Source organism: Macrotis lagotis, chromosome 1, assembly GCF_037893015.1.
Source record: "Macrotis lagotis isolate mMagLag1 chromosome 1, bilby.v1.9.chrom.fasta, whole genome shotgun sequence".
Taxonomy (NCBI): Eukaryota; Metazoa; Chordata; class Mammalia; order Peramelemorphia; family Peramelidae; genus Macrotis; species Macrotis lagotis.
The window spans coordinates 60591490-60619325 of NC_133658.1; the positions used below are offsets into that span (position 1 = coordinate 60591490).

Consider the following 27836-nt stretch of genomic DNA (forward strand, 5'->3'; position numbering starts at 1 on the left):
GGGAAGTCGAGGTGTATTATTCACTGACTCCAACTGAAGACTTCCAGAGACAGGGGCAGATCTAAACTGATTCTTGGAGAAGGAGATCCACTGGAACAAGAAGAAAGAAAATTTTGAAAACTGGCCTATTTCCACCCTTCCTTTTGTAAATATGGAAGAAGCGAACAGAGAAAACATTGGTCTGTTGAACAAGCCTTCCCTGGATCCCAGGACACCAAGCTTATCTTCTGTGGGAGCTGTTTTTATTCTGCTGAAATCAGCTCTAGGAGCCGGACTTCTCAACTTTCCATGGGCTTTCAGTCAAGCAGGTGGCATAACCCCCACTTTAATCATGGAACTGGTGAGTCCCCAGGAGCCTCACTTTGGTTTCCAGGAATTCCTAGGGAAGAGGTGTAAGAAATTAGTTTGAGGGTAATTTCCTTGGGGGGGGGGGAGAGAAGAAAAAGGAGTTTGCACAACAAATAACTTTGAGCAAAACTCAACAAATGTGGGTTGATCGACTAAATATTTTTCTTCCTCTTTCTCCCTCTGACATCAGTGTGGAAAGCCTTCACCAATGCAGGTTGGTGGTTACTCTTAAAAGGAGGGAGTCATATCATAAGGGCTGTTCCAATTCTCAGTCTGAAACCATGACCTCCAGCCTTCTTAACTTCAAAGCTGGCCCTCTCTACCCACTACCTCTGTTAACAAAAGTGAAAATCCTATTTTAAGACAAAATTTAAAAAAATAAACCAAATTAAAGGGCTAAGTAATCAAGACTTCTTCAAGGTTCATGAGAATCTTTTTTGTCTGTCTCTCCTCCTTTCCTCCCTCTCTATCTCTACCTCTGTCTCTGTCTCTCTGTCTGTCTCTGTCTTTCTGTCTCTTTCTGCCTCTCTCTCTCTCCCTGTGGCTTTGTGTGTCTCCCTGAGAAGTGACTCCTGTCTCTGTCTACTGTCTGTCTTTCTTTTAGTCTAGCCTTCTTTCATACTAATAATCTCTTTCCAACAAACCAGACGACTCCCCTTCACTTGTCCTCATTCTGCCCTCCTCCCCTCTCTGTGTTCATTCTGGCCCCAGTACCTTGATGAGTTTTTCCTTCCTTCTCCGGCTTCATTTCTGTCAAGTTTTCCTTTCTCTTCTTCAAGCTCTAACTCTTCCCACCCTGGGGTGGGGGGTCCATGTTTCCCTCCTTGGAGTTCTCCTAACCCCTTTGCCTGCTCCTCCCCTCTGTCCCTGTCACACTTTACCTTCTTAAGTAGTCATTTGTGCGCATGCTGAGTCATCATAGGCCGTAAAAACTGGAAGGGATCGTGGGCCTCTACAATTGTGGAGGAAGAAATGAGGTGGGGGGAGAGACAGAGACAGAGAGAGAGACAGAGACAGAGAGAGAGACAGAGAGAGACAGAGACAGAGAGAGACAGACAGAGAGAGAGACAGACAGAGAGAGAGACAGACAGAGAGAGAGACAGACAGAGAGAGAGACAGACAGAGAGAGAGACAGACAGAGAGAGAGACAGAGAGAGACAGAGAGAGAGAGAGAGAGAGAGAGAGAGACAGAGAGAGAGAGAGACAGAGAGAGAGAGACAGAGAGAGAGAGACAGAGAGAGAGAGACAGAGAGAGAGAGACAGACAGAGAGAGACAGAGAGAGACAGACAGAGAGACACAGAGAGAGACAGAGAGAGAGAGACAGAGAGAGACACAGAGAGAGACAGAGAGACACAGAGAGAGAGAGACAGAGAGACACAGAGAGAGAGACACAGAGAGACAGACAGAGAGACAGAGAGAGACAGACAGATAGAGAGAGAGAGACAGAGAAAAGAAATGGGGAGGGGAAGAGGGAGGGCAAGAGAGGGACAGAAGAGAGATGAAGAGAGAGGGAGACAGACATACAGAGAGTCAGTTACACACACACAGACACACACACACAGAGACAGACAGAGAGAGAGACAGACAGAGAGAGAGACAGAGAGAGAGACAGAGAGAGAGGCAGAGAAAAGAAATGGGGAGGGGAAGAGGGAGGGCAAGAGAGAGACAGAAGAGAGATGAAGAGAGAGGGAGACAGACATACAGAGAGTCAGTTACACACACACACACACACACACACACACACACACACACACACAGAGACAGAGACAGAGACAGAGAGAGAGAGAGAAGCCAAGCCAAGTAGAGAGACAGATAATGAATAGCCCAAGGTCGTCCAGTGACTTAGTGATGGAACTTGCAATAGAATCTGGTTCTCTTAACTCCCAGAGTAGTGTATTCCCCCCCCCCCCTTTTTTTTGTTTCTTACCAAGCAGAAAGGCTTCCTACTTGAGGCTGGGTTCTATCTTTTGAAAGAGGAAGGAGTAGACAAATATTGTGAGACATCTGGGAGCAGTGGAAAGAGTGATAGAGTATCAGACTTGTAGTCAAAAGGAATCTGAGTTCAAACCCACCTCTCATACCTATTTGCCATGTGACCCTATGTCTATCCCCACACATATACATATTTGAGACTGAGTCTCACTGTCTTGTCCAGGCTGAAGATCCACTGGTCACTCCTGAGCCCAGTGCTTATCAATATTAAAGCTTCCACTTGCTCTGTTTTTCCAGTCCATTCCTTAGTCAACTTGGTGACCCTTTATTTCCAAGGGTTCATTCACCAAGTAGGTGTCAGACAGTGCTGATTCCACTGACTTTTACTCCTACTGCAACTGAAAACTTAAATACAAGCAATCCACCCATCTCAGCCTCCCCAGCCGTGGGAATCTATAGGTGTAAACAACCCCCCATGCCTAACTTTTCTCCTATTTTTAAAACTGGTACTTTTAGGAGTACCTAAATGATAGAGAAGAAGCAAAATCACAGTTACCACTAGTCTTCTGTGTGTATGTGCTGTTAGAACAGTTTGTAAAATTGCTTTTTTGATGGTCCTTTCAAAATTCGCTGACTTTTCATACTTTAGATAACCTTTTGTAGCTTCTTACCTCTTGAGGATGGGACTGTGCCCTTTGTCATCTTTGTTTTCTCCAGTGTTTTGCACATAGCTGGTATTTTAGTCTAACTGCTCAGAATGATAGCCACCAAGCCAGGCTGGAGTTGGCATTTCCCACTTCTCAAATTCTAGAACTTTCCTTTCTGCAGGGAAAAACAACATTATCTTGTAGTGAGTTGACTTTTCCCATTTATTCATCTTATCTCTTCAATTAGATTTTAAACTCCTGGAGGACAAGATTTCACATTTATTTGTATAAGAAAGATAAATATACCTCCCAGTACAGGGCTATTTAAATGGTAGTAAATAAACATTATTGGAGGTCTAATGGATTTTTTTTTCCTCCTTGAGGAGAAAGCATGTGACTTTTTACTTGTCAATAAGGCTTTTTTCCCCTCTGGGCTGTTGTGTAAAAACCATTTCTCTTGACATCCATTAGATGGGCTGATGATGTCAGAGAAGATTGGAAATGAAAATCTTGGTTGATTCAGACTACTAAAAAGATGGCTCAGTATAAGGTCAGGTCATAGTAATGTGATCTGGAGATCATAGATGCAAGATACAAGAAGTGATTGACTCCAGCTGCCTTCTTTTTAGAACAACCAGTTCTTGAATTGATTAAGAGAACTGAGATTCAGGAAAAGGCCAAGAGTTTCCCACAGTCTTTCAGTTAGGATTTACATATGGGTCTTCTCATTTCAAATCGATCATTGCACTACACTTAAAACTGAGGGGATTCTCCTCGAAAAACAAGAGGCTCCGTGGTGTGGTGCAAAGATTTCCCCTGCCCTCCCTTGCATTGAAGATGGAATCTTGGCTAAACTACTTGTTACCTGAACAGTCTTGGGCAAATCACTTTTGCCTTAATTTCTTCATTGCAAAATGAGGGTGTTAGGGTTGATCTGACCTGAGGTTTTTGGACTTCCTTAATCCCTAGGCAAATTTCAGGGAGGGAGGGGGTCCACAAACTTAGAAGGGAAGAAATTGCATCTTTATTTTTATTGACATAGCAGAAATTGAACATTTCTTTCAATCATTTGAAAAGATGATTCAGAGAAGGGGTCCATAGGCTTTGTCAAGCTGCCAAAAGGGCTCTAGGACACATACACACACACACACACACACACACTCAATCCTCTTTGGGTTTTTTTGCAAGGCAATGGGTTAAGTGAGTTGCCCAAGGTCATGCAACTAGGTAATTATTAAGTGTCTGAGGTTGGATATGAACTCAGGTCCTCCTGACTCCAGGGCCAGTGCTCTATTCACTATTCCACCTAGCTCCCCTTAATTTGATCCCCTTGACCAGATGATCTTCAAGGTCTAAAGTTATGATCCTAAGCCTTAAAAAAGAATAATTCTTCTGTGTGAAGGGTTCCATGTTAGGGTCTGGGTTATTCAACATCTACTATGTTCCAGAACTATGCTAAGACCTGCCAAAGGTGTTGATAACAAAAAAGGTTAAGAATTTCTCTTCTATCTAACTCAAACACCCCATTTTATAGGTGAGGAAACCAAACACCAGGAGGAAGCACCATCTAGATTTTTGAACTTCTGCCCTTTTCCTTGGGTACTTCCACTGATAATTTACATCTTGAAAAGAAACCCCAACCCTCCTCCCCCTAGCAATGACCCTCCTCTTCTGTTTTTTATTTTAAAGTCTTTCTATAAATATGGTCTCAAACCCTTGAGGTTATCTTTGCCTACTTTCATTCATAAAATTGTCTAAATTAAAAGTCATTTAGATTAACCCACTCATTTTATAAAGGGAAAAACTGAGAGCTAGAAATGGGAACCAACTTGCCCAAGGTTGGATAGTCCAGGGCTCCAATCCAGGTCCCCTGACCCCAGATTCAGTGTTCTTTGTATAACATATGGCTGAGTGGGAACAGATGCTATTTCTGAGGAGTGAATGGATTCTGGGATGTGATTCAAGAAAGACCATGTGACTGAACTGAGTTTTATCAATCTAGCTCTCTCTTAATCAGAGTATTTAAGCCCTTGGCAATAAAGAGAAAAATAATAATTCACATTTATATTGTGCCCTAAAGTTCTACTAAAAATATCTTAATTTTTTTTAATGTCACTAGGACTACTCTCCTTTGTAATCAATATGTATAGTCAAAATAAATTAACACATTGGCCGATTATGAGAATATATTTTTCATAGAGCATATATATATATATGTATATAGTTTGCTAACCTTTTGCCACTATAACTGGGTAACACTGCCATGGGCAGAGGGCTAGACTTGGAGTCAGGAAGACTCAACTTTCTGAGTTCAAATCCAGCCTCAAATACTTACTAGCTGTGTGATCCTGGCAAGTCACTTAACCCTCTTTGCCTCAGTTTCCTCATTTGTAAAATAAGCTAGAGAAGAAACTGAAAAACGACTTCAGGATCCTTGTCAAGAAAACCCTAAATGTGGTCATAAACAATTGGATACCACTGAAGTAACTGAACAGCAATAACCCTTTGGCAACAGATAGGAAGAAGTTTACTTCATGTAAAGTTCTCTGAAGCCACAGTTGGTCACTGCATTGATTAAGCTTTAGAAGTCTTTCAATATTTCTCTGTGCTAATGAGGAAGAGGATGCTATCTTCAGAACTGAAGGGGACTTTAGAGTTCATCCCATTCAAATTCCTAATGTAGCAAATCAGGATACTGAAAGCCCAGAGAGGTTAAATGATTGTCCATGGCCACAGAGATCATAAGTGTCTGAGGCAAGATTCAAACTCAGCTCTTCCTGACTCTAACACCAGAGAGCTAGTCATTAAACTATTCTCCTAATTCTGTTTATTTCATTCTGTGCCACTTCATACAACTTTCCCAAAGAAATGCCTACATTCTTCATGTACATAATTCCTTGTGGTGCTATAATGTCTATTATGTTCATGTGCTATCATTTGTTGCCATTCCCCAAACAATGTATGTTAAGGTCAATAAAGCCTTTCCTTGCAACAACCCTACAGGTCGGGTAGTGCAAGTATGATCATTTCCATTTCACATATGGGAAAACTGAGGCAGGAACACTGATCTTTTTTTTGTTTGGTTTGGTTTTTTTGTTTGTTTTTGCAGGGGAATGGTTTAAGTGACTTGCCTAAGGTCACACAACTAGGTAATGATTAAGTGCCTGAGACCAGATTTGAATTCAGATCCTCCTGACTCCAGGGCTGGTGCTCTATATACACTGTGCCTCCTAGCTGCCCCTAGAGCACTGATTTTAGAGACAGGAAAATGGGAGTTTGAATCCAGCCTTAAACACTTGATACTTACTAGCTGTGTGACCTTGGGCAAGTCACTTAACCCTGTTTGCCTCACATCCAGGGCCATATCCAGTTGTCTTTGATTCATATCTGGCCACTGGATCCAGATGGTTCTGCAGGAGAAAGTGAGGCTGGTGACTTAGCACAGTACCCCTCACTCAAATCAAATTCATGTGCTCTATCATCTCCCTGATGTCATGATCTTCTTTGAAAGTGAAGGACAAACATCATGGTGAAACTGAATCCCCAAAAGGTTAAGTGATTTGCCCAGGACTGAAAAGCTTATAAATTAATATTAGAGCTAATATTCAGATCCAAATAGTCTTCCTGCTACAACGAGCTACCTTTGTACATGGTCAAGTAGAAAGAATAATGCCTCTGGATCCAGGAGACTTGGGTTTAAATGCCAATTCTGTTGCTTCTGCTGCCTGTCTTGGATAAATCACCCTCCCTCTGGTGTTTGGTTTCCTTATCTATAAAATGAAATGTTTGAGGTAGGTAGAACAACTATTTGTCACCCTTTGGCAGGTCTTAGTATCCTGGCTGGAACATAAGTGTTTAATAAATTCTTGCTGATTGACTGGCAGTTTTGTGAAACCTATGATCCCCTTCTGAGAATCATACTTTTTAAAAAAATATGTATTTATTTTTTTACAGTTACATGCAAAGATAGTTTTCAATATTCATCCTTTTGTAAGCTTTTGAGTTCCACATTTTCTATAGTCTTCCCTTCCCCTCTCCCCAGGGTAGGGAGCAATCTAATATAGTTAGTACATGTAAAAAGGTGTTTAACATATTTCCATATTAGTCATTTTGTGAAAGAAGAATTAGAATATAGTGGGGGAGAACCATGAGAAAGAAAGAAAAAACATAAAAGTTTAAAAAAGTCAACATAGTTCATATTTCATAGATTTTTCAGTTCATATTTCATAGATTTTTCTCTGGATATGGATGGCATTTTCCAAAACAGGTCTCTCAGGACTGTCCTTGATCACTGAACTCTAAAAGGAGCTAATTCCATCATAGTTGATCATCTAACAATGTTGCTTTTAATGTGTACAATGTTCTCCTGATTCTGCTCACTTCACTCTGCATCAGTTCATACAAGTCTTTCCAGGCTTTTCTGAAATCTAACCTCTCATGATTTCTTTTCTCTTCTCTTCTCTTCTCTTCTCTTCTCTTCTCTTCTCTTCTCTTCTCTTCTCTTCTCTTCTCTTCTCTTCTCTTCTCTTCTCTTCTCTTCTCTTCTCTTCTTTTTTCTTTTCTTTTTTTTCTTTTCTTTTCTTTCTTTTTCATTTTAAAGATTTTATTTATTATGAGTTTTCAATTTTTCCCCTAATCTTGCTTCCCTCCCTCACCCCCCACAGAAGGCAATTTGCCAGTCTTTACATTGTTTTCACTCTCATGATTTCTTATAGAACAATCATACTCCATCACATAATAAAGCTTTTAAATGAATTAAATTCAGAAGATTGCTAAGGAACCCAAAAGTTATTTTAAAAAATGGTGCATTTTTCCACCCAATTCAAGTTTATAGATCCTAAATTCTTTCCCACAAGAGTCTATGAACCTTGATCCTAGAAGATTTCAGATTCTACCGAGTTCTAGATTGCAATCCTTCTGTAGGGAAAAAGTGAAGATAGAAGATAGAAGAGACTTAGTTGACATGGCCTGTGGGGCATGAGTTTGTACTGAAGTGTATCAGCAATTGAAGGATGTGACTCCTGAATATCTCTACTTTTCCCAAACTTGGTCCTTGACTGTGGGAGGCTAACAGTCATAACTCACCTTCACTGAAGAGTCTTCTTTTGACAGGTGTCTTTAGTCTTCCTCATCAGTGGCTTGGTCATCCTGGGCTATGCTGCCTCTGTCAGTGGCCAGTTCACCTACCAGGGTGTGGTCAGAGTGCTCTGTGGATCTGTCATTGGGAAGCTCTGTGAAGTCTGCTTCATTATCGATATGTTCATGATTTCTGTGGCCTTCCTGAAGGTTGTGAGTGATCAGATGGAAAAATGTAAGTACCATGAGTTTAGATGTTTCTGGAGAATTTATCCCTACCATGGAGAGGTCCACAGCTCTCCTCCTTTGGCAATCTTAGAGCAACTTGCTTTTTGGTAATGGCTTCAGGTTTACAAAAGCACTTTCCTTGTGAATTAGGTAGGAGAAGTTACCTAAGCTCAGGAAGAGATGGAGATTTGATTAGGGTCACAGAGTCAATGAACTGAAGAACTATAAAGCTTATTGGTTTAATTTCTTGATGACACCCTCCTCTACCTGCTAGAACCATTTTATTGTGGTTAATCACTAACAAATTAAATTTAATTCTGTTCTGTCCTGAATCTCCTGAAAACTTCAAATCCCTTATGCTATGTTCTTAACAAACAGTAGAGCGCCGTGCCAGCCGCTGGCTGCCCTAGAGAAAAGGCATGTCGTCCTAGGTGATTGGGGGAAAAACTCAAGTGAGATTTGACTGTAACTCTTGTTCTGCCCTAAGGAACACAGTTTCGTTATCTTTTTTTTTAAATTACAATTTCACGGGGTGGCTAGGTGGCCCAGTGGATAGAGCACCTGCCCTGGAGTCAGGAGTACCTGAGTTCAAATGCAGCCTCAGACACTTAATAATTACCTAGCTGTGTGGCCTTGGGCAAGTCACTTAAGCCCATTTGCCTTGCAAAAAAAAACCCTTAAAAAAAAAGAATGCTCTAAATTACAATTTCAATGATGCAACCAGGTAGTAGTGTGGATAGAGGACTGGACCTGGAGATACTTGCTAGTTGTGTGATTCTGGGCTTATTGGAGATAAATGGAGATAAAAATAACAATGGCATCTACCTCCTCTAGGTCTTGAAATGGATAGAGTGCTGTTTCTGGGATCAGGAAGATCTGAGTTCAAATCCAACCTCAGACATTTACTAGCTGTAGGACCTTGGGCAAGTCACTGAACCTCTGCCTCAGTTTCTTCATCTATAAAATACTGGAAAGGGAAATAGCAAACTATTCTAGTATTTTTGCTGAGAAAACTCAAATAGGGTCATAAAGAGCCATACATGATTAGGATTGTTGTAAGGATCAAATTAGATGAGATTGTCCCCAAAGTCTTAATGCAGTTAAAAACTGTTAAAGGTTAAAGCCACAAGTCATTCACGTAGAATACTTTGCTAGCTTTAAAGCAGGATATAATTGGTAGTAATTGATGCTTTTTATTTTCACATCAGTCATTTATGAATATATACCTGTTCCCCAACCCAGTGAGTCTTCCTTTGTAACAAAGAAAAACAATTCTGAAAAACCGTCTTAACATTTGGTAGCCAGTCTCCCACCTTCTTAAGGAAAGGAAGGAAAGTTTGCATTGTTCTTTAATATTTTGGTTTGTGTGTGTATATCTAGATAGATGTTTACGTCTGTTTTTATGGAAAAACCTAAGAATAGATTTCAAGGATAAGGAATACACAGGATTGTCCAAGAACATCATGATGCTGCTGATCATGATGTTGATGATGATGATGATGATGATGATGATGATGATAATAATGATAACAAATAACAACATTTCTAAAACACTTCAAGGATTACAAAGCACTTTCCCCAACAACAACCCTATGAGGTAGGGATTATAAGTACTCTTATACCCTTTTTATAGGTGATAAAAACTGATTCAATAGATAATATATAATAAATAAATAAAATAACTTACCTTGTAATTGGCAAGTCTGAGATTTGAACCCAGATCTTCTGATTGAACCCAGGCAGGAAAATGCCCCCCCTAGAAAGAGTGGACTTGATAAGAGATACACAGTAACGATAATAACTTGTATGTGCAGCATACTTTTATGGTCACCAAACACAGGCTAATTTTGATAGCTAGCTCCCTGTCTGTAGATCAAAGCCAGCTTGAAGAAACCCTGGGTTTTCTTTCATTGTCCTCCTGGGAATTTCTGCTAAAAACCCTTGATTTTATTATTGACAGGAGATGAGTAGATGCTCCTCCTAACCAGCATCCCCTGCTGTTCTCCTGGGAATCTCTAGTGGCCCCAGTGTTATTGGATGAGGGTTGAAACCCCAACTCTTCCCCTTCAGTGATCTCTGGTGAGGAGACCTCTTGGGGTCTCAGTTTCCCTATCTGCCAATTGAAGGAATTGAACTTGATGACCTTTGAGGTCCTCTTCATAAACGTGACCCTTATTTTCCTTTCTGTTCTCTACAGTATGTGATCTCTTCTTGCCAAATGAGACCCTCAGTGGGAGTGTCTCAGCTGTCCCTCGGCCCTGGTATACAGAGCAACGTTTCACGCTGTCCATTCTTTGCATCCTCATTATTTTCCCTTTGTCTGCACCTCGGGAAATCAGCTTCCAGAAGTATACAAGGTATATCCACACTTACTCTTTGCTGTGCCAGTTGAGGTCTTGAGATTTTCCCCCATGTATTTTGTTTGGACTTTTCTTGGGCTGAGATTAGGAAAGGGACTGGAGTGTTACAAATTATATTTCTCCAATAAACACACCCCACCATCCCCTTTTTTTAGGGGGGCAATTCAGACCTATGATTTCAGAAGTAAGGGAAATGCCTAGTGGAAAAGTCTGTCCATCAATACTACCTTTCTGTAATCTAGAATCTAAAATGGTTTGGTGAGGGAAACTGACAGTTTTCAATAAGTATCCATAGTCAATAGATCATATGAATCAGAGGCAGCAAGCCTAGCCCTCTGTCCATTGTGATAAACTATTTCTCCCACATGGGAAGGAAAAATCAGACATTTTAAAAAGTCTGATTTTATTTATTTAAGGCAATGGGGTTAAAGTGACTTGCTAGGCAGTTATTAAGTGTCTGAAGTTGGATTTGAACTCGGGTCCTCCTGACTCCAGGGCTGGTGCTCTATCCATTGTACTACCTAGCTGCCCCCCCAAAATCAGACTTTTAATGCTAAAGGATCAGGAAAAAGTAAAGCAACTGAGTTCAGGAAGAATGAGACAGGTGTCTTCCCTGCCTCCTCAACCCCATTTCAAATTTGATTTCTGGGTAGTTTTGTCATAGGAGGGGAGGGCAAAGCAGAATCCAAGAAACAGAGTAAATCGTTGGCTCTGTCTCTGGTTTCTTAATAAATATGAAGCCACTAACATGGCAGCCAGGAAGCCAGCCAAACCAGCCAGGTATGGCGCCTGTTTGGCTAGGTTTCTTGTTCCTTATTCATTCATTCTAATCTAATCAAAGACCATGTGAGCCCAGTCTCAGCTCAATGGGAGAGTCCAACTAAAGACATCTGTGTGTGTGTGTGTGTGTGTGTGTGTGTGTGTGTGTGTGTGTGTTCATTAGCATCCTAGGTACGCTGGCTGCTTGCTATCTGAGCCTGGTCATCGTGGTGAAATATTACCTGAAGCCGGATGCCCTCATTCCTGAAACCCATCAGTCACTGAGGTTGGTGTCAGGGAACTAGCTACTTCTGATCCCCAGGGCAGCTGGAGAGAAATGGTAACTCAAAAAACATTTTTCAAATATGCTAGGCACTTTGCTGGCTATGTGGAGTTTCAAAGACAAAAGTAAAAATTTCTCCCCTCAAGAAGTTAGCATTTCATTAGAGGATGAAGGGAAGAATGGCAGCAACTCCAGTCCCGATCCTTGAGGGTCATCTTTTCATATCCGTATCTGGATTAATTGTAGACCAAAGGAGTATAGATTATGGCTGAAAGGGTTCTTAAAGGCCTCCAAGTCTAACCCATTTGTTTTATAGGTGAGGAAACTGAGTCTAGAGAGGTTAAGTACTTAGTATTAATTGTCATGCATGTAGAGCAAGAAGGCATTTAGAGGTCACTAGATTCTAGGGGTCCCTCATTTTTAGGAAATTGAGGTGAAGTGATTTGTCCATAGTTCTTGTGTTCAGTCATTTTTTAGTTGTATCTGACTCTATAATCCATTTTGAGATTGACTTGGCAGAAATACTGGAGTGGTTTACAATTTCCTTCTCTAGTTCTTTTTACAAATGAGGAAACTGAGGCCAACAGGGTGAAGTGATTTGCCCAGAGACACCTAGCTAGCAAGTGTCTGAGAATGAATTTGAACTCAGGTCTCCCTAACTCTAGGCCTTATTCTCTATCCACTGCTCCACCTAGGTGCCCAAAGTTAGTAAGTAAAGGACTGGAATTGGAATTGACTCCAGGACCAGAGTTTTTCTCCTAATGCTTCTTTGATAAATGCTTCCTTTTCTCTGTATCATGTGGATGATGAAAATTCTTCCCATTTACAATTGTCTCATTGGATCTTTGTAACCCTATGACAAAAGATAAAGACTAGTCTCCCCTGTTTTATGGTTGAAGAAACTGAGAATTGGGCTGGCTTAAAATAATTTGTCCAAGATGAGAATTCTTCATTGGGAGGACCTAGTTAGGTTTCACTGAACTGACTCTACCCCCTCTTATTGCCCACTCTCCCAGTCTAGGCCTCAGCTTCTCCTTCTGTAAATTGAGCAAGTCAGATTAGGTTGTTCCCTGCTAGGTATAAAATTCTATGACTCTTCATGACTAGTAAGTGATGAGCTGGGACTAGAATCTAAGTCATGGATTCCCAGACTGGGGGACTTTTTAGCATAGCCCACTACATCTGGGATGCCTGATAATGAATGGGAGCCCAACTGTTCACGGAAAGTATTTGATTCTAAAGTAGTCAGTGATAGGGCCACTCATAGATTAGGAGGCAATCAGACTAGGCTAATTGGAAAGGCCTGGGGGTAGGTGGGATGGTAACAATTGGAAGAATCACTTTAGGGATCTTAGCAAGGATAGGAAAAAGTACATGGGTTCCACAGGATAGGTTGGCCAACTATAGAATAAAGTCCTGGGTTGGGCCCTTTTAAGGGAACCGCTTAGGTAACAAACTGTGTCTGACTGATTGTCTCACATTCAGGGCTATCTCCAGTCATCCTGATCCATATCTGGCCACTGGATCAGATAGTTCTGAAGGAGAAAGTGAGACTGGTGACTTAGCAAAGACCCCCCCACTCCCACTCAAATCCAATTCACTTGCTTGTCATAGCATCACCTCCCTGATGTCATGACCTTCTAGAATGAAGGACAAACATCAATCAATCAAGGATATATTCCCAGATACTGGCAATATAAAGAAAGGCAAACACAATCACTGTTCTCAAGAAGCTTGCAGTCTTAAGGTGTAGACAACATATAAACTACTGACTACAAACAAGAAAACTAGAGAAGAAATTGGAAATGATCCACAGAAGGAAGGTACTAAAGTTAAGGAGGTTTGGAAAAGGCTTCTTCATGGAACTTTAGTGACTCAAAGAAACTAGGAGCTGGAAATGAGGAGGAAGAGAGTTCCAGTCACAGGACAAAGCCAGTGGTAGTGCCTGCAATCAAGAGATGGAGCGTATAGTGGGAGGAACTTGGAGGAGGCCAGTGTCACTGAATCAAAGAGAAGGGGAGGAGATGTAAGGAGGAAGAAGACTGGAAAGGTAGGAGGGGACACTGGCCAGGTAGGACTTTAAAAGTTAAGTAGAGTATTTTATATTTGTTTGTAGAGGGTGACTAAATAGGGAGGTGACATTATCAAACTTGTGTTTTTGATTGGTCATTTCAGCTCTTTGTGATCCCATTTGGAGTTTTCTTGGCAAAGATTCTGCTATGATTTGCCATTTCTTTGATAAATTCATTTTACAGATGAGGAAACTGAGGTAACAGGGTAAAGTGACTTTCCCAGGTTTCATGCTAGTATCTGAGACCATATTTAAACTGAGGGGATTCTCCTGATCCCAGCCATGGTGCTCTATCCATTATATCAACTAACTGCTCCAATTTGTACTACAGAAAGATTGCTTTGATAATTGAGAAGAAAATAGAGTTGGAGGATACTTGAGGCAGAGAGAGCCCCATCCCACCCCAAGCAGGCCACTGCAATAGTCTGGACTTGAGGCGATATGGGCCTACATCTGGGTGGCCACAGTGTCAGAGGAGTGAAGTGTACACATATAAGAGTTCTTACATAGGAAGAAGCAACAGGACTTAGTAACTTAAAGGGAGAGTCAAAGAGTGAAGTTTGGTTTTCAAACTTGGGAGCCTGGGAAGATGACAGGCTCCTCAGTAATAGGGAAGTTAGGAAAAGGGGAGGACTGGGGTGGAGGAGAGGGGTGATAGTGAGCTCAGTTTTGGAAAAGTTGAGTAAGATGTTTATAAGACAGCCAGTTCAAAATGTCCAATAGGCAGGCAGAGGGGCAAAATTGGAGGTCAGGAGCGAGGTAAGAGCGCTGGATATATAAATCGGCTACATAGAGATGAGAGTTGAAACCATGGGAGCTGGTTTCATGGAGTGAAATAGAATAGAGAGCGAAGAGAAGAGGGTCCAGGACTGTGGACCTGGATGAAGATCTAGGAAAGGAGACTGACAAATAAGGGAGAATAGAATACAATTCGGGGGTTGTTGGAAGATCTTGGAAGGAGTTGGCCCAATTCAATTAAATTGGTTTCTTGGGAGTCACACAAAAGACATTCCAGAAGTTGCTGAGTCCACCCAGCTCTCTTGGTAGCACCAGATGGTCAGGGATACAGTGAGTAGAGCTGAAATGTCAGGAAGAACCAAACTTTAGGAAACAATGGTGTTGAAAGTTGATTGATACTTGTAGTATATGGGCAGTTCTGTGTCCATAAAGTGTTAAATACAGCCAGGAAATAGCAGATAAATGTCCCAAACTGCCATCAAAATGGTAGATTTACCAACTTTCTCTAACATACATGCTTTATTCCCTTGACCTGTTCTGTTTTTTTGCTCAAGGCAAACAGGATGTTGAAGGCAATAAGGAAGAGGGTACAAGTTCTCCCCTTACCTCATCCCAGAGAGGAGCTGGCAAGATGGATCCCAACCATCCCTTTGGGCTGAGAACAGCCAGTAACCAAAAGCACTGGACACACATTTTTATCTTTTGCAGCCTGATTTTTATCATGTTCAATTAAAAGCAAAATGTTTCCTCATATCTTTTTGTACTTTCTGTGCATCTAATGTTAGCTGGAGTTTCCATTTTCCTCCTTTTTATTAAACACCTGGTTTCATCTATTTACAGACTTTCCTCCTGGTTTGCTGTATTTAATGTATTCCCCACCATCTGCTTTGGATTTCAGGTAATTTTTAACTTGAGTAGAGGAAAAAAAAAGCTTTAAAAATTTTTTCCCCCTTTTCTTTCGTGGGTTGCCATGACTAAAGAATTCATTACCCAGTGGCCAATTTTTGCTAATGAATGAGCTTTTTCAGACTTAAGTAGGCAGGGCATTGGATAAAAGGTAAGAGCTTTTGTTTAGGTTGAACTGAAAACTTTTCAACTTGGTAGAACCACCTAATCAATGAATAAGTATTTATGGAGTAGCTCTTCTGCATCAAGCACTGTGCTAGGCCCTGGTGCTATAATGACAGAAATAAACTACTTCTGCCTTCAGAAACCTTCAGTTTGATCAGGGCAGCCTGATTATGTATAATATAATGTTATGACCTTACATATAAAATCATCACTGAATAATTTGGGGGAGTGGCAACATGGAAGTTCATGTGGGAACATGGGAGGTCAAGGCAGTAAGGGGGAACCCGCAAAGGCTTCAAAGAAGGTGGTATTTTGACAGAGTGACAAGGAAATCAGGGATTCCAAATGATGGTGAGGAGGGAGTCCATTTTGCTAAGGCATGGACATACACAAGGAAGAATGGACTTGCAGCATAGAGTAGAACATATGATATAAGATGGAAATGTAGGGTGTGGTCAAGTGCCCCAAAGAAGACCTTCTATTTGAGACTGAAGGTAACAGAGAGCTTAGTGAGTAGGGGGAAGGTTGATTGGGGAAAATTACTCTGTCAACTATGTGAAGATAGATTGATTTATCAGGGACTTGGCAATATGCCTGCAGGTAGATTGTATAATCCAATCTGAAATATGCCTTAGAGAATCCAGGGATTCTCCCATGATCGAAGACTAGATTTGGACTTGAATAAGACAGATGAAGAGAGACAGACAGACAGACAGACAGATAGACAGACACAAAGAGGGGGGGGAGAGAGGGAGGGGAAGAGAGACAGGGAGAGACAGGGAGAAAGACAGAGAGGGAAAGAAGGAGAAATGAGAGGAGAAAGAGAGGGGGTGGAGAGAGAGAGAGAGAGAGAGAGAGAGAGAGAGAGAGAGAGAGAGAGAGAGAGAGAGAGAGAGAGAGAGAGAAAGAGAAAGAGGGAGGGGGAGAGAAGGAGAGAGAGGGAGAGAGATAGAGAGGGAGAGAAGGGGGAGGAGCATTAGCTTTATAAAAAGCTTTATGAAAGGATTCTGTATGACTTAGCAGCTCCACAGAGCAGACCCTCAATTGTCTTCTCTGGAGAATTCTGGGTTCTGGATAGGCTGGGACCTTTAACAACCATATCTTGTCTCAGGTATGTAGCTAGCTCTGAGGATTTAGAAGTAGGAGTAAGGCAGAGATTCTTCTGCTTTAGGTGTTCCCTTTCCTAGCAGATGATCATTCCTCCTTTCATTTTCCTCCTTCAGGGAAGATTCATTTGTTTTCCATCTGCTCCCTGCTTGTTTTAATAGGTTATCTCACAGAAATGCCCCAAAGCTCCCAACTGAAAAATGTTTCCCTGCTCCATTAAGAGTAAGTCTTGGGTCAGCTGGTGGTGTAGTGGATAAAGCACCAGCCCCAGAGTCAGGAGGACCTGAGTTCCAATTTGACTACAATTACCAGTTGTGTGACCCTGGGCAAGTCACTTAATCCAAATTGCCCCCCAACTAAAAAAGAATGAATCTTTGGGGTTGAGAGTCAGGTGTGTGGAGGGATTTTGGGGGGTTTATCTTCCGTTTTTCCTTGTGACTGTAAGGATTTCTTTATTCCTGTTCTTGGAGGGCCAAAGCTTTACCTCGAAAGCAGCCCCCTTTCCTTTCCTCTTTTCTATTATTTCTTACTTTGTGCCATCTGTGGTTTGTTGAAAGTACGCTACTAGATTTTTCCTCTTCTCTGTTTTTATCCCTTATATTTTTTTTCCAAAAAGTCTTGAGGATGTTTTTGCTGTCAACTTCTTTCTGTATTTAGTGAAAAAGCCCTCAAAACCCTGGAAGGCTCACTCACAGGTTGGTCTGACCGAGGTGTTTGCCCAGACAGCCACAAGGGGGCGCCCTGACCCCCCTTTTGCTGGGCTCCATCTCCTGCCTCTCCTAGCAACAGTGGCCAAGGCTGCTGTTGCCAGGCATGTTGGATGCAGGGAGAGAGAGGGGGGCTGATGATGGACTCCAGCCTCTCCATCCCCACCCCCAGCCAGGAATGACTTGAGTCCAGAATGGGTCTCTATGCTCTCCTGCAGGAGAAAAGGAGAGCTGCCCTTAAAGTGATCTGAAATCTTGGGAAAGAGTGTGAGGCTAGGAGAGAAAAGAATCCATGAAGATGGAATGGGAGGGAGATAGGTGGGGGATAGGGACTTGATGGGGTAGCATGGTAAGGTGCTGAGGATGGAATCAGAAGACATAGGTTTGAATTCCAGCTCGGCCACTACCTCTTTGTTACCCAAGCAAATCACTTTATTTCTCTTAATAGAAAGAAGGAAGGAAGAAAAGGGAAGGAGGGGGGGGGGGAAAGGGAAGGAATGAGGAAGGAAAGACAAGGAAAGAGAAGGAAGAAAAGAGTGTGAGGGGAAAGAGAGAAGAAGGAAGGAATGAAAGAAAAAGAGAAAGGGGAAGGAAGAGAAGGAAGAAAGTGAGGCAAGAAGACAAAAGGAAGGAAAAAAGAGAAAGGAAAGGGAGGAAGGAAAGAAAATGAAAGAGAAAGGAGAAAGAAAGGGAAGGAGGGAAATAGAAGAAGAAAATAAGGAAAGGAGGTAGAAGGAAAAGGAGAAATAGAGGAAGGAAGGAATAAAAAGAAGAAAAAGGAAGGAAAGAAAACAGAGGGGAGGGAGGAAATAAACAATCATTCGTTAATCTCTGCCTATGAGCCAAAGCTCAGTTTTCTTCCTATAAGATGAAGGGTTTGGATTCAATAATGTTTGAGGCTCATTTAAGCTCCATGTCTGTGACTACTGGGGAAGGGGGAGAAGGAATTGAGTGATCCTAAGACCTGGAGGCAGAGGCACAGGCACAGACTCATAAATACTTAATAAATCCTTATGGACTGACCAAGTGATTGAATAGTTTTCATCTGACCACAGACTGAGCATGGGAGCAGGTTCACACATAGGCCATCTGGCATCCCCAGAAAAAGCAAGGCTGCAAAAGTCTTTGGGGGGAGGCCAAGAATACCCTGTTCCTGGATTCCTTCTCAGGGTAGAGGCTTTTAAGCTTGATGCCTGGATCAGAGGTCCAATGAGTTCTAGGATGTGAAGACCATGGTCTGTTCTCCTACCTGAAAGAGCCCAGGGCGAGTGGGTAGGTATAGAGGTACTCAATGACTTCCCTTGTTTTTCAGTGCCATGAAGCCTGTGTATCTATCTACCGTAGCATGTACAATCAAAACCTCTCCCATTGGACCGTGGTATCTGTAGCCACCATGTTAGCCTGCTGTCTCATCTATTCCCTGACAGGTAAAGGCCCACCTGAAACTGGAGAAGCATCCCTTTCTCCATCAACATTTGAAACTGGGGAGGGAGACCTGAGGCCACTGCCTGCAGTCTGGCTATTTATTCCCAGCTGTGTAACCTTGGGTCAATGAGCAACTTCACTTTTCTGACTCTGTTTCCTCATCTGTAAAATGAATATAATAAAACTTAAAAGAAAGAATAAGAGGAATTGGCTCTACCTTTGTATAGGAATTTTTGAGTCCAGCATTGGGTTTTTTTTTTTTTTTTGGCTCAGACCAGTGACATGATAAGGGAAAGAATTCATGTCTGACAGTGAGGAATGGTAGCTTGTCTGTGACAGTTTTTAGAATTGTCTGATAATGTTCTCACTGTGCCCATAGGGACCTGGGATGCTTGATATAGAGTTTTCTACTAATAATGTTACAAAAAATATAAGACACTGTTCCAACTCTCCAGGAAATTTAACTCAGGATTTTAAGATTGAGAAGTGAAAGGGACCTTCAGGACATCTCATTTAACCCCTTAGCTTTGTAAATGCAGTTGAGGGTTATGAGGAGAAGAGGAATACACATAATTTACTAATGAAACAAAGTTGGAATCCTGCTCCAGAAGATAACAGGGTCCAAACTCAGGCCTTGTTTACTTAAGCCCCTCAAAACTATCCCTGTGAATCTCTGCTATTTGATCCATCAGATCTGCTTGTCATTCTTGGGATGTCCAAAAACTTTCCCTTAAGCCAGAGACTTTCCATGTGAGTCATCAGCCTGGTGGACTGACAGGTATCTACTTTGTCTCTCCACTTACAGGTCGTAGAAGACCCCTGACTCTGTTTCTCCCTCCCCTCACTCACTCACTATCTCCTTATTAAGTTAGCAACTATGAATTTGTCTGCTCTGCGGCTCAGAAACTTTCAGTAGAGAAGCTTCTGGGCTCCCATTAGACCTTGTGACTTAGAAAACTATCTTCCAAGATGTTAAGGGATTTGTTTGAGCCCGAAGGGCAGCCGGGTCCTATCTGTGGACTCTAAGCTGGAGTGAGGTAGATTTTCTCTAATCCCTCCTGATTTGAAATCCCCTGAAACTTTACAGGGCTTTATGGTTTTCTGACTTTTGGAGATAATGTTTCTGCCGATGTGCTGATGTCCTACCCCGGCAATGACATCGTGATCATCATTGCCCGCTTCCTCTTTGGCGTCTCTATTGTGACCATCTACCCGATTGCTCTCCTCCTGGGCAGGTAACAGTTTGTTAGTTACTTGGATGAGGGTCCTAGGTCATTCCTACAGTGGGACTGAGCCTTTGTGTTTCAGCTGAGAAATGGGAAGGAGCTACCTCTAGCCCCTGGGACTCAGCTCCTTAGAGCACCCTGCTTTGGAATATTAAAGGATTTCAGCCAGACAAGATCACTATTATAAAAAAAAAATTGGCCTCCTACTATGTTCCCTTACAATCTGTATCATAGAGTTTAATGGTGAATTATATTTTATAATTCTCATGTCTTACATTAATCCTTGCACCTCAGCCAAGATACTTACCATCCATTCTTTTAACTCTTAGGCATATAAAGCAACACTGGATATAGGGCTAGGTGCTAGGGGAGACCTAATGTTAAGATCTAAAGTAGTTCCTATCCTCATGAATCTTAGTCTGATGCAGTGTGTGTGATTGTGTGTGTGTGTGTGTGTGTGTGTGTGTGTGTGTGTGTGTGTGTGTGTGTAGTAGCATCTACTGGTAATGCAATGGATAGAGTTAGGAAATTCTGGAATTAGGAAGACTTGAGTTCAAATTCAACTTCAGACACTTGTGATCCTGGGCAGGTCATTTAACTGCTGCCTGCTGCAGTTTCCTCATCTGTAAAATGGGGATAGCAGTAGGGTATTACAAGAGACAAATGAGGTAATATTCATAAGGCATTTAGACCTCTGTGCCTGGCACATATCAATGAAGCCGCCATGACGATGATGATTGGGAATGATAGGATCTGGCTCTGACCTATACTAGCTGACACTTTATCTTTCTGATCCATATGTGTCTCCTCCTATGTAAAGTGAAAGACTGGATGGGATGACCTCTATAATTGGGGTTGGAAGAGACCCATGATATTCTGCTATCAACATACAATTTTAATATACAATAATATGTAGATGCACTAGGAAGTTATGACTCGATTTAAATGTTTATTAACTGGGGTTCTAGACATGGATCTGTCTTTTTGTACAAAAAAATGGTGTCTAAGGTGAGGGGTGATGCCTCTGGAGGGCGGGGATTAGAAAAGGTGGCATTTGAGCTGCACTTTAAAGGCCGGGGAGGAATTCAAGAGGGAAAGAGGGCATTCCAGGTTAGGCACAGGATCAGTAAAGGCTGAAAGGATGGAAAATTGCAAGCCATAGGATAGGGGTTGATTGATATTGGCTTTAATGTAGACTATGTGGAGAAAGAATAAGAAGAATCTCTCTTGACCTTAGTTTTACCATCTGTAAAATGGGGTTAATAATTCTTGACAATCTATATTCCAAGGGTTGCTGTGGGGCATGTGCTTTGTAACTTTTAAAGTAGTAAATCATTGTGAGTTGTTAGTCTCACTTCCCTAGGGAGGCTCAATCTTCTTAAGGACAAGTTCCTTTCTTCTATCCCTAAAGCACTTGTCATGGTAAGCTGCTGTCCAGTGTAGCTTCCATATATATATATATATATATATATATATATATATATATATATATATATATATATATATATATATTTGACTTTTGTTCAATTCAGAGTATTTCTTTGGACATCTTAAAATCAATCAAGACTTTATTAAATGGCTATAAGGTGCCAAACAAAGGCAAAAAAATCAAACAATTCCTGCTCTCAATATGTATATGGAGTCTATAAGGAAACAGAATAAATACAAATTAAAACATGGTATCATTGATTTACAACTGAGTGGGGAGAAACTTGGAGGTGCCTCCCTCTAGTCCAATTCCCTCATTTTACAGGTCACAAAGCTAATAAATGTTGGAGGCAGGATTTGAACCCAGATTCTCCTGACACCAGGTACTTAAATCTAGGTTAGTAAGGGGGTTGTCATAGAAGTTCTTTGGGGAGATCATGTGAAAAGAAATAGATCCCATCTGATGAAGAAGGGATAAACCAACACCATTAGCGTCCACTAATGCCAAAGCTTGGTCTCTCGGATTGGTATTCTTCAGTTACTATATTGTGAGCTCCTCAAGGGCAGGGACTGTCTTTTGCATTTCTTTGGATCTCCATCAGTGCTAGCCTGGTTCCTAGTAGGCACTTAATAATAATAACAATAATAATCACAATAATGAATTAATAATAAATAATAGTCTTTGACTGACTTCTCCCAGGTCAGTGATACAGGACTTCTGGCTGAATTGCTCCACTATCTGGGGTTTTGGAAGATGTGCAGACCCTTCAGGAACCTGGGTCCGAATGCTGCTGACAGGCCTGTGGGTAGCCTCCACACTTCTGTTGGCTCTGTTTGTCCCCGACATTGGGGAGGTCATTATGGTCATTGGGGGCATCAGTGCCTTCTTCATCTTCATCTTCCCAGGTGAGCATCTTCTCTTTCCAAAGGCTTGGTTCTTGCTGTGCTTCTGAAGACTGAGGTCTCTGGGGGGAAAGAGGGGGGACACCCTAGACTGACTTTGAGGATCCTGTCAGGAGCTGGGAAGTCCTCCTCAAAGTGAAACAATATCCAGCTCCTGCCAACTTCTTCTCCATGTCATCCTAAACCTTAGAATTTCAGTGTAGGACCTGATTGACTTCCTAAGAAACCCTTCATTTTCATAAATGATGAAGTAAGATTGTCATAAAAGCTCCTGGGACTGTGACAGAGTTCCATCACAATTCATCAGCACAGAGAATTAAAAGTTGACCAACTTCTTAATGCATATTGATGGTAAATCAATAAAGACCAAAAGCTTTTAGGAAAAATGTAATATAAGTGAAGACATTGAATTGGAGAAGTCTGCTACCGTATATCATCATTAAACATAGAAATAGATACCATGACAGGTGTTGGGTTTGGTTAGCACACTGAATAGAGCCCCAAATTAGAAAACAAACTAAAGAAGTGGCAGTTACCATAGAGTTTCAGAGCTGGAAGGGACCCCATACCTCTCTCGTTCAAGCCCAAGATCCTGTTATCCCATCAGTCCCAGAAGAGCTAGGAAGTTTAGTGTGAAACCATGAATCTAATCTTGGCCTTTAAAGCCCCTCACAATCTGGTTCCAAGCTATCTTTCCAGACAGACTTAGTATTACTTCCCCTTTGTATATCTCCATTCCAGCCAAAGCCATCTACTTATCAGTGACCTCAAAGGATATTCTCTCTGCACAGAATACTTTTTCTGGGGGGGGGGGTGGTAACAGAAAGCAGTCTAATGCTTCTTAGTAGATCGTTAGAAAAAAAATTCTAAGAGGAAGAGTCAGAGTGGGAGAGGGAATCAGGAAGTCAGAAGTATCTGGGTATAAAATTTGGCCTTTTATTATACTCACCATCTGCGGGTGGTAGCAGGAAATTGCTTTTGGATTTTAACTAGTTGTTTAAAGTAACCTTACTCCTCTAAGCATTTTGTGTTCCACAGTTCCTAAATTTAAACATGCTAATTTGGGCTCTTGAAACAAGATTAATTAGCTTTTCTATTAAAGCCTCAGCATCATAGAATTATAAAACTAGAAGGAAAGTTGGAGAAGGTCTAGTTCAGTTTCCTCATTTGAAAGAGGAGGGAGGCTGAGATCTGGAGAGGTTGGCGAAGGTCCTACCAGAGAGAGTGGTAGACCTGGTAATAGGATGAAAAAGTCTACTCTGAGAAGTATTTAAGGATATGACATCTGACCCCTGTTTTCATGTTGTGTTGGCAGGGCTGTGCCTCATTTGTGCAGCAGACAGGGAGAACCTGGGGCCAAGAATAAGGTGAGTTCCCCCAGGTAGGGTAATTTTGCCTTCCTAAGCTGCAATGATGTCAATCATAGATTGAATCTTAGATCTTAGAGATCTCATCTCTACACCCTCTCTTTTTATAGATAAGGACACAGAGGGAAATGACTTATTCATCTTGTTCTTACCCCTGGGTCTTCACACCTGCCATATTCCATACCTGGAGGACATCCTCTCCTTATGTGAAAAATCCTCCTCCTTTCAAAGCTTAGTTTATCTGAAATTTCCTCCACAAAGTTTTCCAGAAGTCTCCTTCCCTTCCCATTCTGTAACCCCCCCAAAGAAATTTCTCTGTTTCAGATTGTTCTTGACATTTTATTAGATTTTCTCCTTTTGTCCCCATTATGTACTATTTTGTATACTATATATATTATACATATGGTCTTTAGAGCTAGAAGGGAACTTAGAAGCTATGGAATTTAGCCCTTCCCTCTATTGGGTAGGAAACTTGAGGCTGAGTGGTGAATGAAGTGACTTGCTCAGGGTCACCCAGCTAGTAAGTGTCTGAGGTAGGATTTGAATTCAGGTCTTCCTAACTACAGGGTCAGCAAATTATCCATTGCATCATCTACCAGACTTTAAGAGTATCTTCTCCAATAGAGAAGAAACCCCTTGAGAAAAGGAACTTCTTCACATCTTCATATTTCCCACAATTCCAAGCATAGACAGTAAATATTCAATAAGTAATATAAGGAGCATGCAATAATAAACATTTAACATCCATCCTTGTATTACAGGACACTTTAAAGTCCCTTCTTCTTAAGGCATATGAAATCTGGCATATCCAGAATTTAAAAAGGGCTTGCAAAGAACCAGGTCCAGATTTGTTGGAAGGGACTAATCCTGTTAACTATTAGAATTGCTCCCCAAATGGAAGAGACTTCTTTGGGGGATATCAGGTTTCCTCCTCAATGTCTTTATACAAAGGCATATATGGAGTCAGGAGGACCTGGGTTCAAATCTGTATTCAGACACTTACTAGCTGTGTGATCCTGGGTAAGTCACTTCACCCTGTTTGTCTCAGTTTCCTCATCTGTAAAATGAGCTGGAGAAGAAAATAGCAAACCACTCCAGTATCCTGGTCAAGAAAACCCCAAATGGGGTCACAAATAATCGATGCAACTGAAACAACTCAACAATACATAGACACACACACACACACACACACACACACACACACACCTGTCAGGTATGTATAGAGAGCATGTTCATTTTCATAGATACCTCTGAGGTCCTTCATGGATTGGCCCTTAGAACTGGTTGCTAGCAGTTTGAGTTCTGAACTTTTCTTTCTTTCTCTTCTTTAAGGAAGTGTTCTGAGCATGGTTTTCTTCTAAATTATAGAAAATATTACTGATCTATTTTAATTGGGTGTGAGTATGGGATCAGCCTCTCTCCTTAACCCCTTTAAATAGATCACTATCTACAGGGCAGAAGCAGAAATCTTCCTCCTCCTCCTCTTTCTTCATTGCTTTGCCTCTCAAAGACTTTTTAATTTAAAATGAAAAGAACATGTTCTTTGGAATCTTGGAAGCTGGGTTTGAGGCTTGACTCCATTTATTACATGTGTTTCTTTAGTTAAGCCTCCAGATAACCTTTCTGAGTCTCAGTTTCCCCATCTGTAAAATGAGAGGGTTGGGTTAGATGATTCTTGAGCTCACTTCTAGTTTTGTCATTCCATAAGACTGGTGGGTTTTTTCCCCCTACCAGGTTTTCATGATGCTCAAATTTGTTTTATTAAATTTTATTCACCCGGCACCTAAATATTATATAGCCTCATAGTTTTAGGGAATAAAGGGGAGCTCAGAGGTCATCCCTCTCATTGTTGAAGAAACTAAGGCCAGGTTTTCTCCAAATTGCACAGGTAGTGAACATTTGAGGTGGAATCTGAACTCTGGTCTTCTGACTGCTAGGTCAGTATTTTTCCTACTGTTCCACTCCACTTTTTCAAGGAAACATGAATATGATAAGCAAATTATTACTGCCTATTAATTTTTTATTATTAATCCTTCCTCCTCTGAAAGAACATTGCATGTAATAAATCATCTAGACCTTCATTTTAAGGAAACTGAGGCACAGAGAAAGAAAGACCCGTGGATAGCAAGAGCAGGGAATTCAAATGCAAATCCTGGCTCCAAATTCAGGCTTTTTCCATATCTTGCTGTTCTCCCTCTCACTAGAAACTGAGCAGCGGAAAAGAACAGGAGCTGAGCTACAAACCAATTTCCTCCTCTCCCTCACCCTTGATAGTTGCTTTGGTGATTTTGAAAAGGAAAAAAGACTAAAGACCTGGGTTCTTATTGCCTGCAATTTAATTTTTCATAGACCAGAAGCTCTCATCACTATAAATATTTTAGAAATGTCTGTATTCATTCTCCATGCATTAAACTCATTTTTTCAGTCCTTTTTTTCTTTGAAAATGTCAAGAATGAACTTAAAAATTTTTTCCCTTGTTATCCTTCCTCAATTCCTAGGTCCTGCCTGATCTTCTGGGCTGTGGTCTCCATCTTGACTGGAGCCTTTATCTTTGGACAGAGCACCAGTTCGGCTGTCTTGAATCTCTTCTGAGGCTCTGTTCTCAAACAGACTTGAGCCACTAGCTAGATGTGAATGTGGAATCGGGGAAACACTGAACACAAAGATCCTTCTTGGATAGTTCAAGAAGCTAGGGACCTTGCTGAGACTCACCTGGTCCTGAGTATGTTCTCACATGTTCACTTTGCTTAAGAGCATGTGTGTGCATGTGTACATGTGTTCACATACACATAAACATGCATAGATACAATCTACAATTTCTAGATACACTTTTCCCCCACCCCTTGCATCAGACACCTGAAATTCATGTAACTATTTTCTGGTTTCTCCTTAAGTAGAATGATGCTCCTGGGCAGCCTCACTTTTTATCTTGATAGAACCTCTCCTAATACTGACCTATAACTTTAGTGATAATCATTGTATGAAGAGGTAGCAAGTATTAGTACTTTGAGAACCTTTTTATATAAAAAGATATTACATATACATATATAACCTTAATCACATGTATATATTTTCACATATGCACATACACACAGGCGCATATACATACACACTAAAAGCCTGGGATTGAGACTTCCTCCTTTTACTTATGAACAGTTAATAAACATCTAGAATTTACTCAGAGTTAGACACAGAGAATGCAAAGACAAAAATGAAACTGCCCTGTCCTCAAGGAATTTATATTTTATTGAAGAATAGGGAGCAAAAAATTATATACAGAATAAATTAAAGCTAAATTCAGTGAGGCACCAATACCTTGGGGGATGAAGAAAGATCTTTCATAGGAAATGAACCTCATAGGAGGTTGGAGCCAAGCTGTGAAGGGCTTTGAATGCCAAACAGAAGGGTTTGCATTTGATTCTATAGATAATACAAAGCCACCAGAGTTTATTGAGCAGACTTGGGAAGTGATAAGAATTAACTTTAGGAATATAAATTGGGCAGCTGTGGGGAGAATGAATTGGAGAAGGGAAGAGATGGGAGGCAAGGAGGCTAATGAGAAGGTAATTGAAATTGTTGGGGCGGGTTTGAGGGGAAGCTAGATGGCACAGTGGATAGGGCACTGACCCTGGAGTCAGGAGGACCTGAGCTCAAATCCAACCTCAAACACTTAATAATTACCTAGTTGTGTGTCCTTGGGCAAGCCACTTAAATGTATTGCCTTAAATAAAAAAAATTAAAAAGAAATCGTTGGGGGTCAGAGTGTGTGTGTGTGTGTGTGTGTGTGTGTGTGTGTGTGTGTGTAGAGGAGAAGATGAGTAACTGAAGTGGAGGGAAGGGAATGCATGTGAAATCTCTTGTGATGATAGAATTGGGGATATTTGGCAACTTATTGGTTATAAGGAGGACTGGAGAAAGGGTAATGAGAAAATGATTCCAAGGTTGTGAACCTGGGAGACCAGAGAATGGTGGTCTCTTTGAAAAAAGAAGGAAGATGGGAAGAGAGATGGATTTGGGAGGAAACCATAATGAGTTTCAGAGCTGTTGGGTGTGATTTGCCTTTGGGTCCTCTTTGCCCTTGAAAGAGAAAAGGAAAATGGGAATAGGAATGGGTTTGGGAAGAAACTATGAGTTTAATTGCTGTAGAGTTTGAGATGCC

At 41.3% G+C, this 27836-nt stretch overlaps 1 protein-coding gene across 1 annotated transcript; it reads left to right on the top strand.

The window, feature by feature from the left end:
* On the top strand, positions 1–27287 carry SLC38A8 (solute carrier family 38 member 8). The gene is made up of 10 exons (XM_074223178.1): positions 1–340; positions 8041–8239; positions 10430–10589; positions 11536–11637; positions 15284–15341; positions 18641–18755; positions 19841–19988; positions 22108–22313; positions 23626–23677; positions 26176–27287. Exons 1-10 carry the CDS (start codon positions 152–154, stop codon positions 26267–26269), a joined length of 1323 nt encoding a protein of 440 aa, XP_074079279.1. The 5' UTR covers positions 1–151; the 3' UTR covers positions 26270–27287.
* The last annotated feature ends 549 nt before the right edge of the window (positions 27288–27836 follow it).

Coding starts and splice junctions, on each gene's coding strand:
- SLC38A8 (XM_074223178.1), top strand. CDS start 152: ATGGAAGAAGCGAACAGAGAAAACATTGGTCTGTTGAACAAGCCTTCC. Junction 341..8,040: donor CCACTTTAATCATGGAACTG/GTGAGTCCCCAG, acceptor TTCTTTTGACAG/GTGTCTTTAGTCTTCCTCAT. Junction 8,240..10,429: donor GAGTGATCAGATGGAAAAAT/GTAAGTACCATG, acceptor TGTTCTCTACAG/TATGTGATCTCTTCTTGCCA.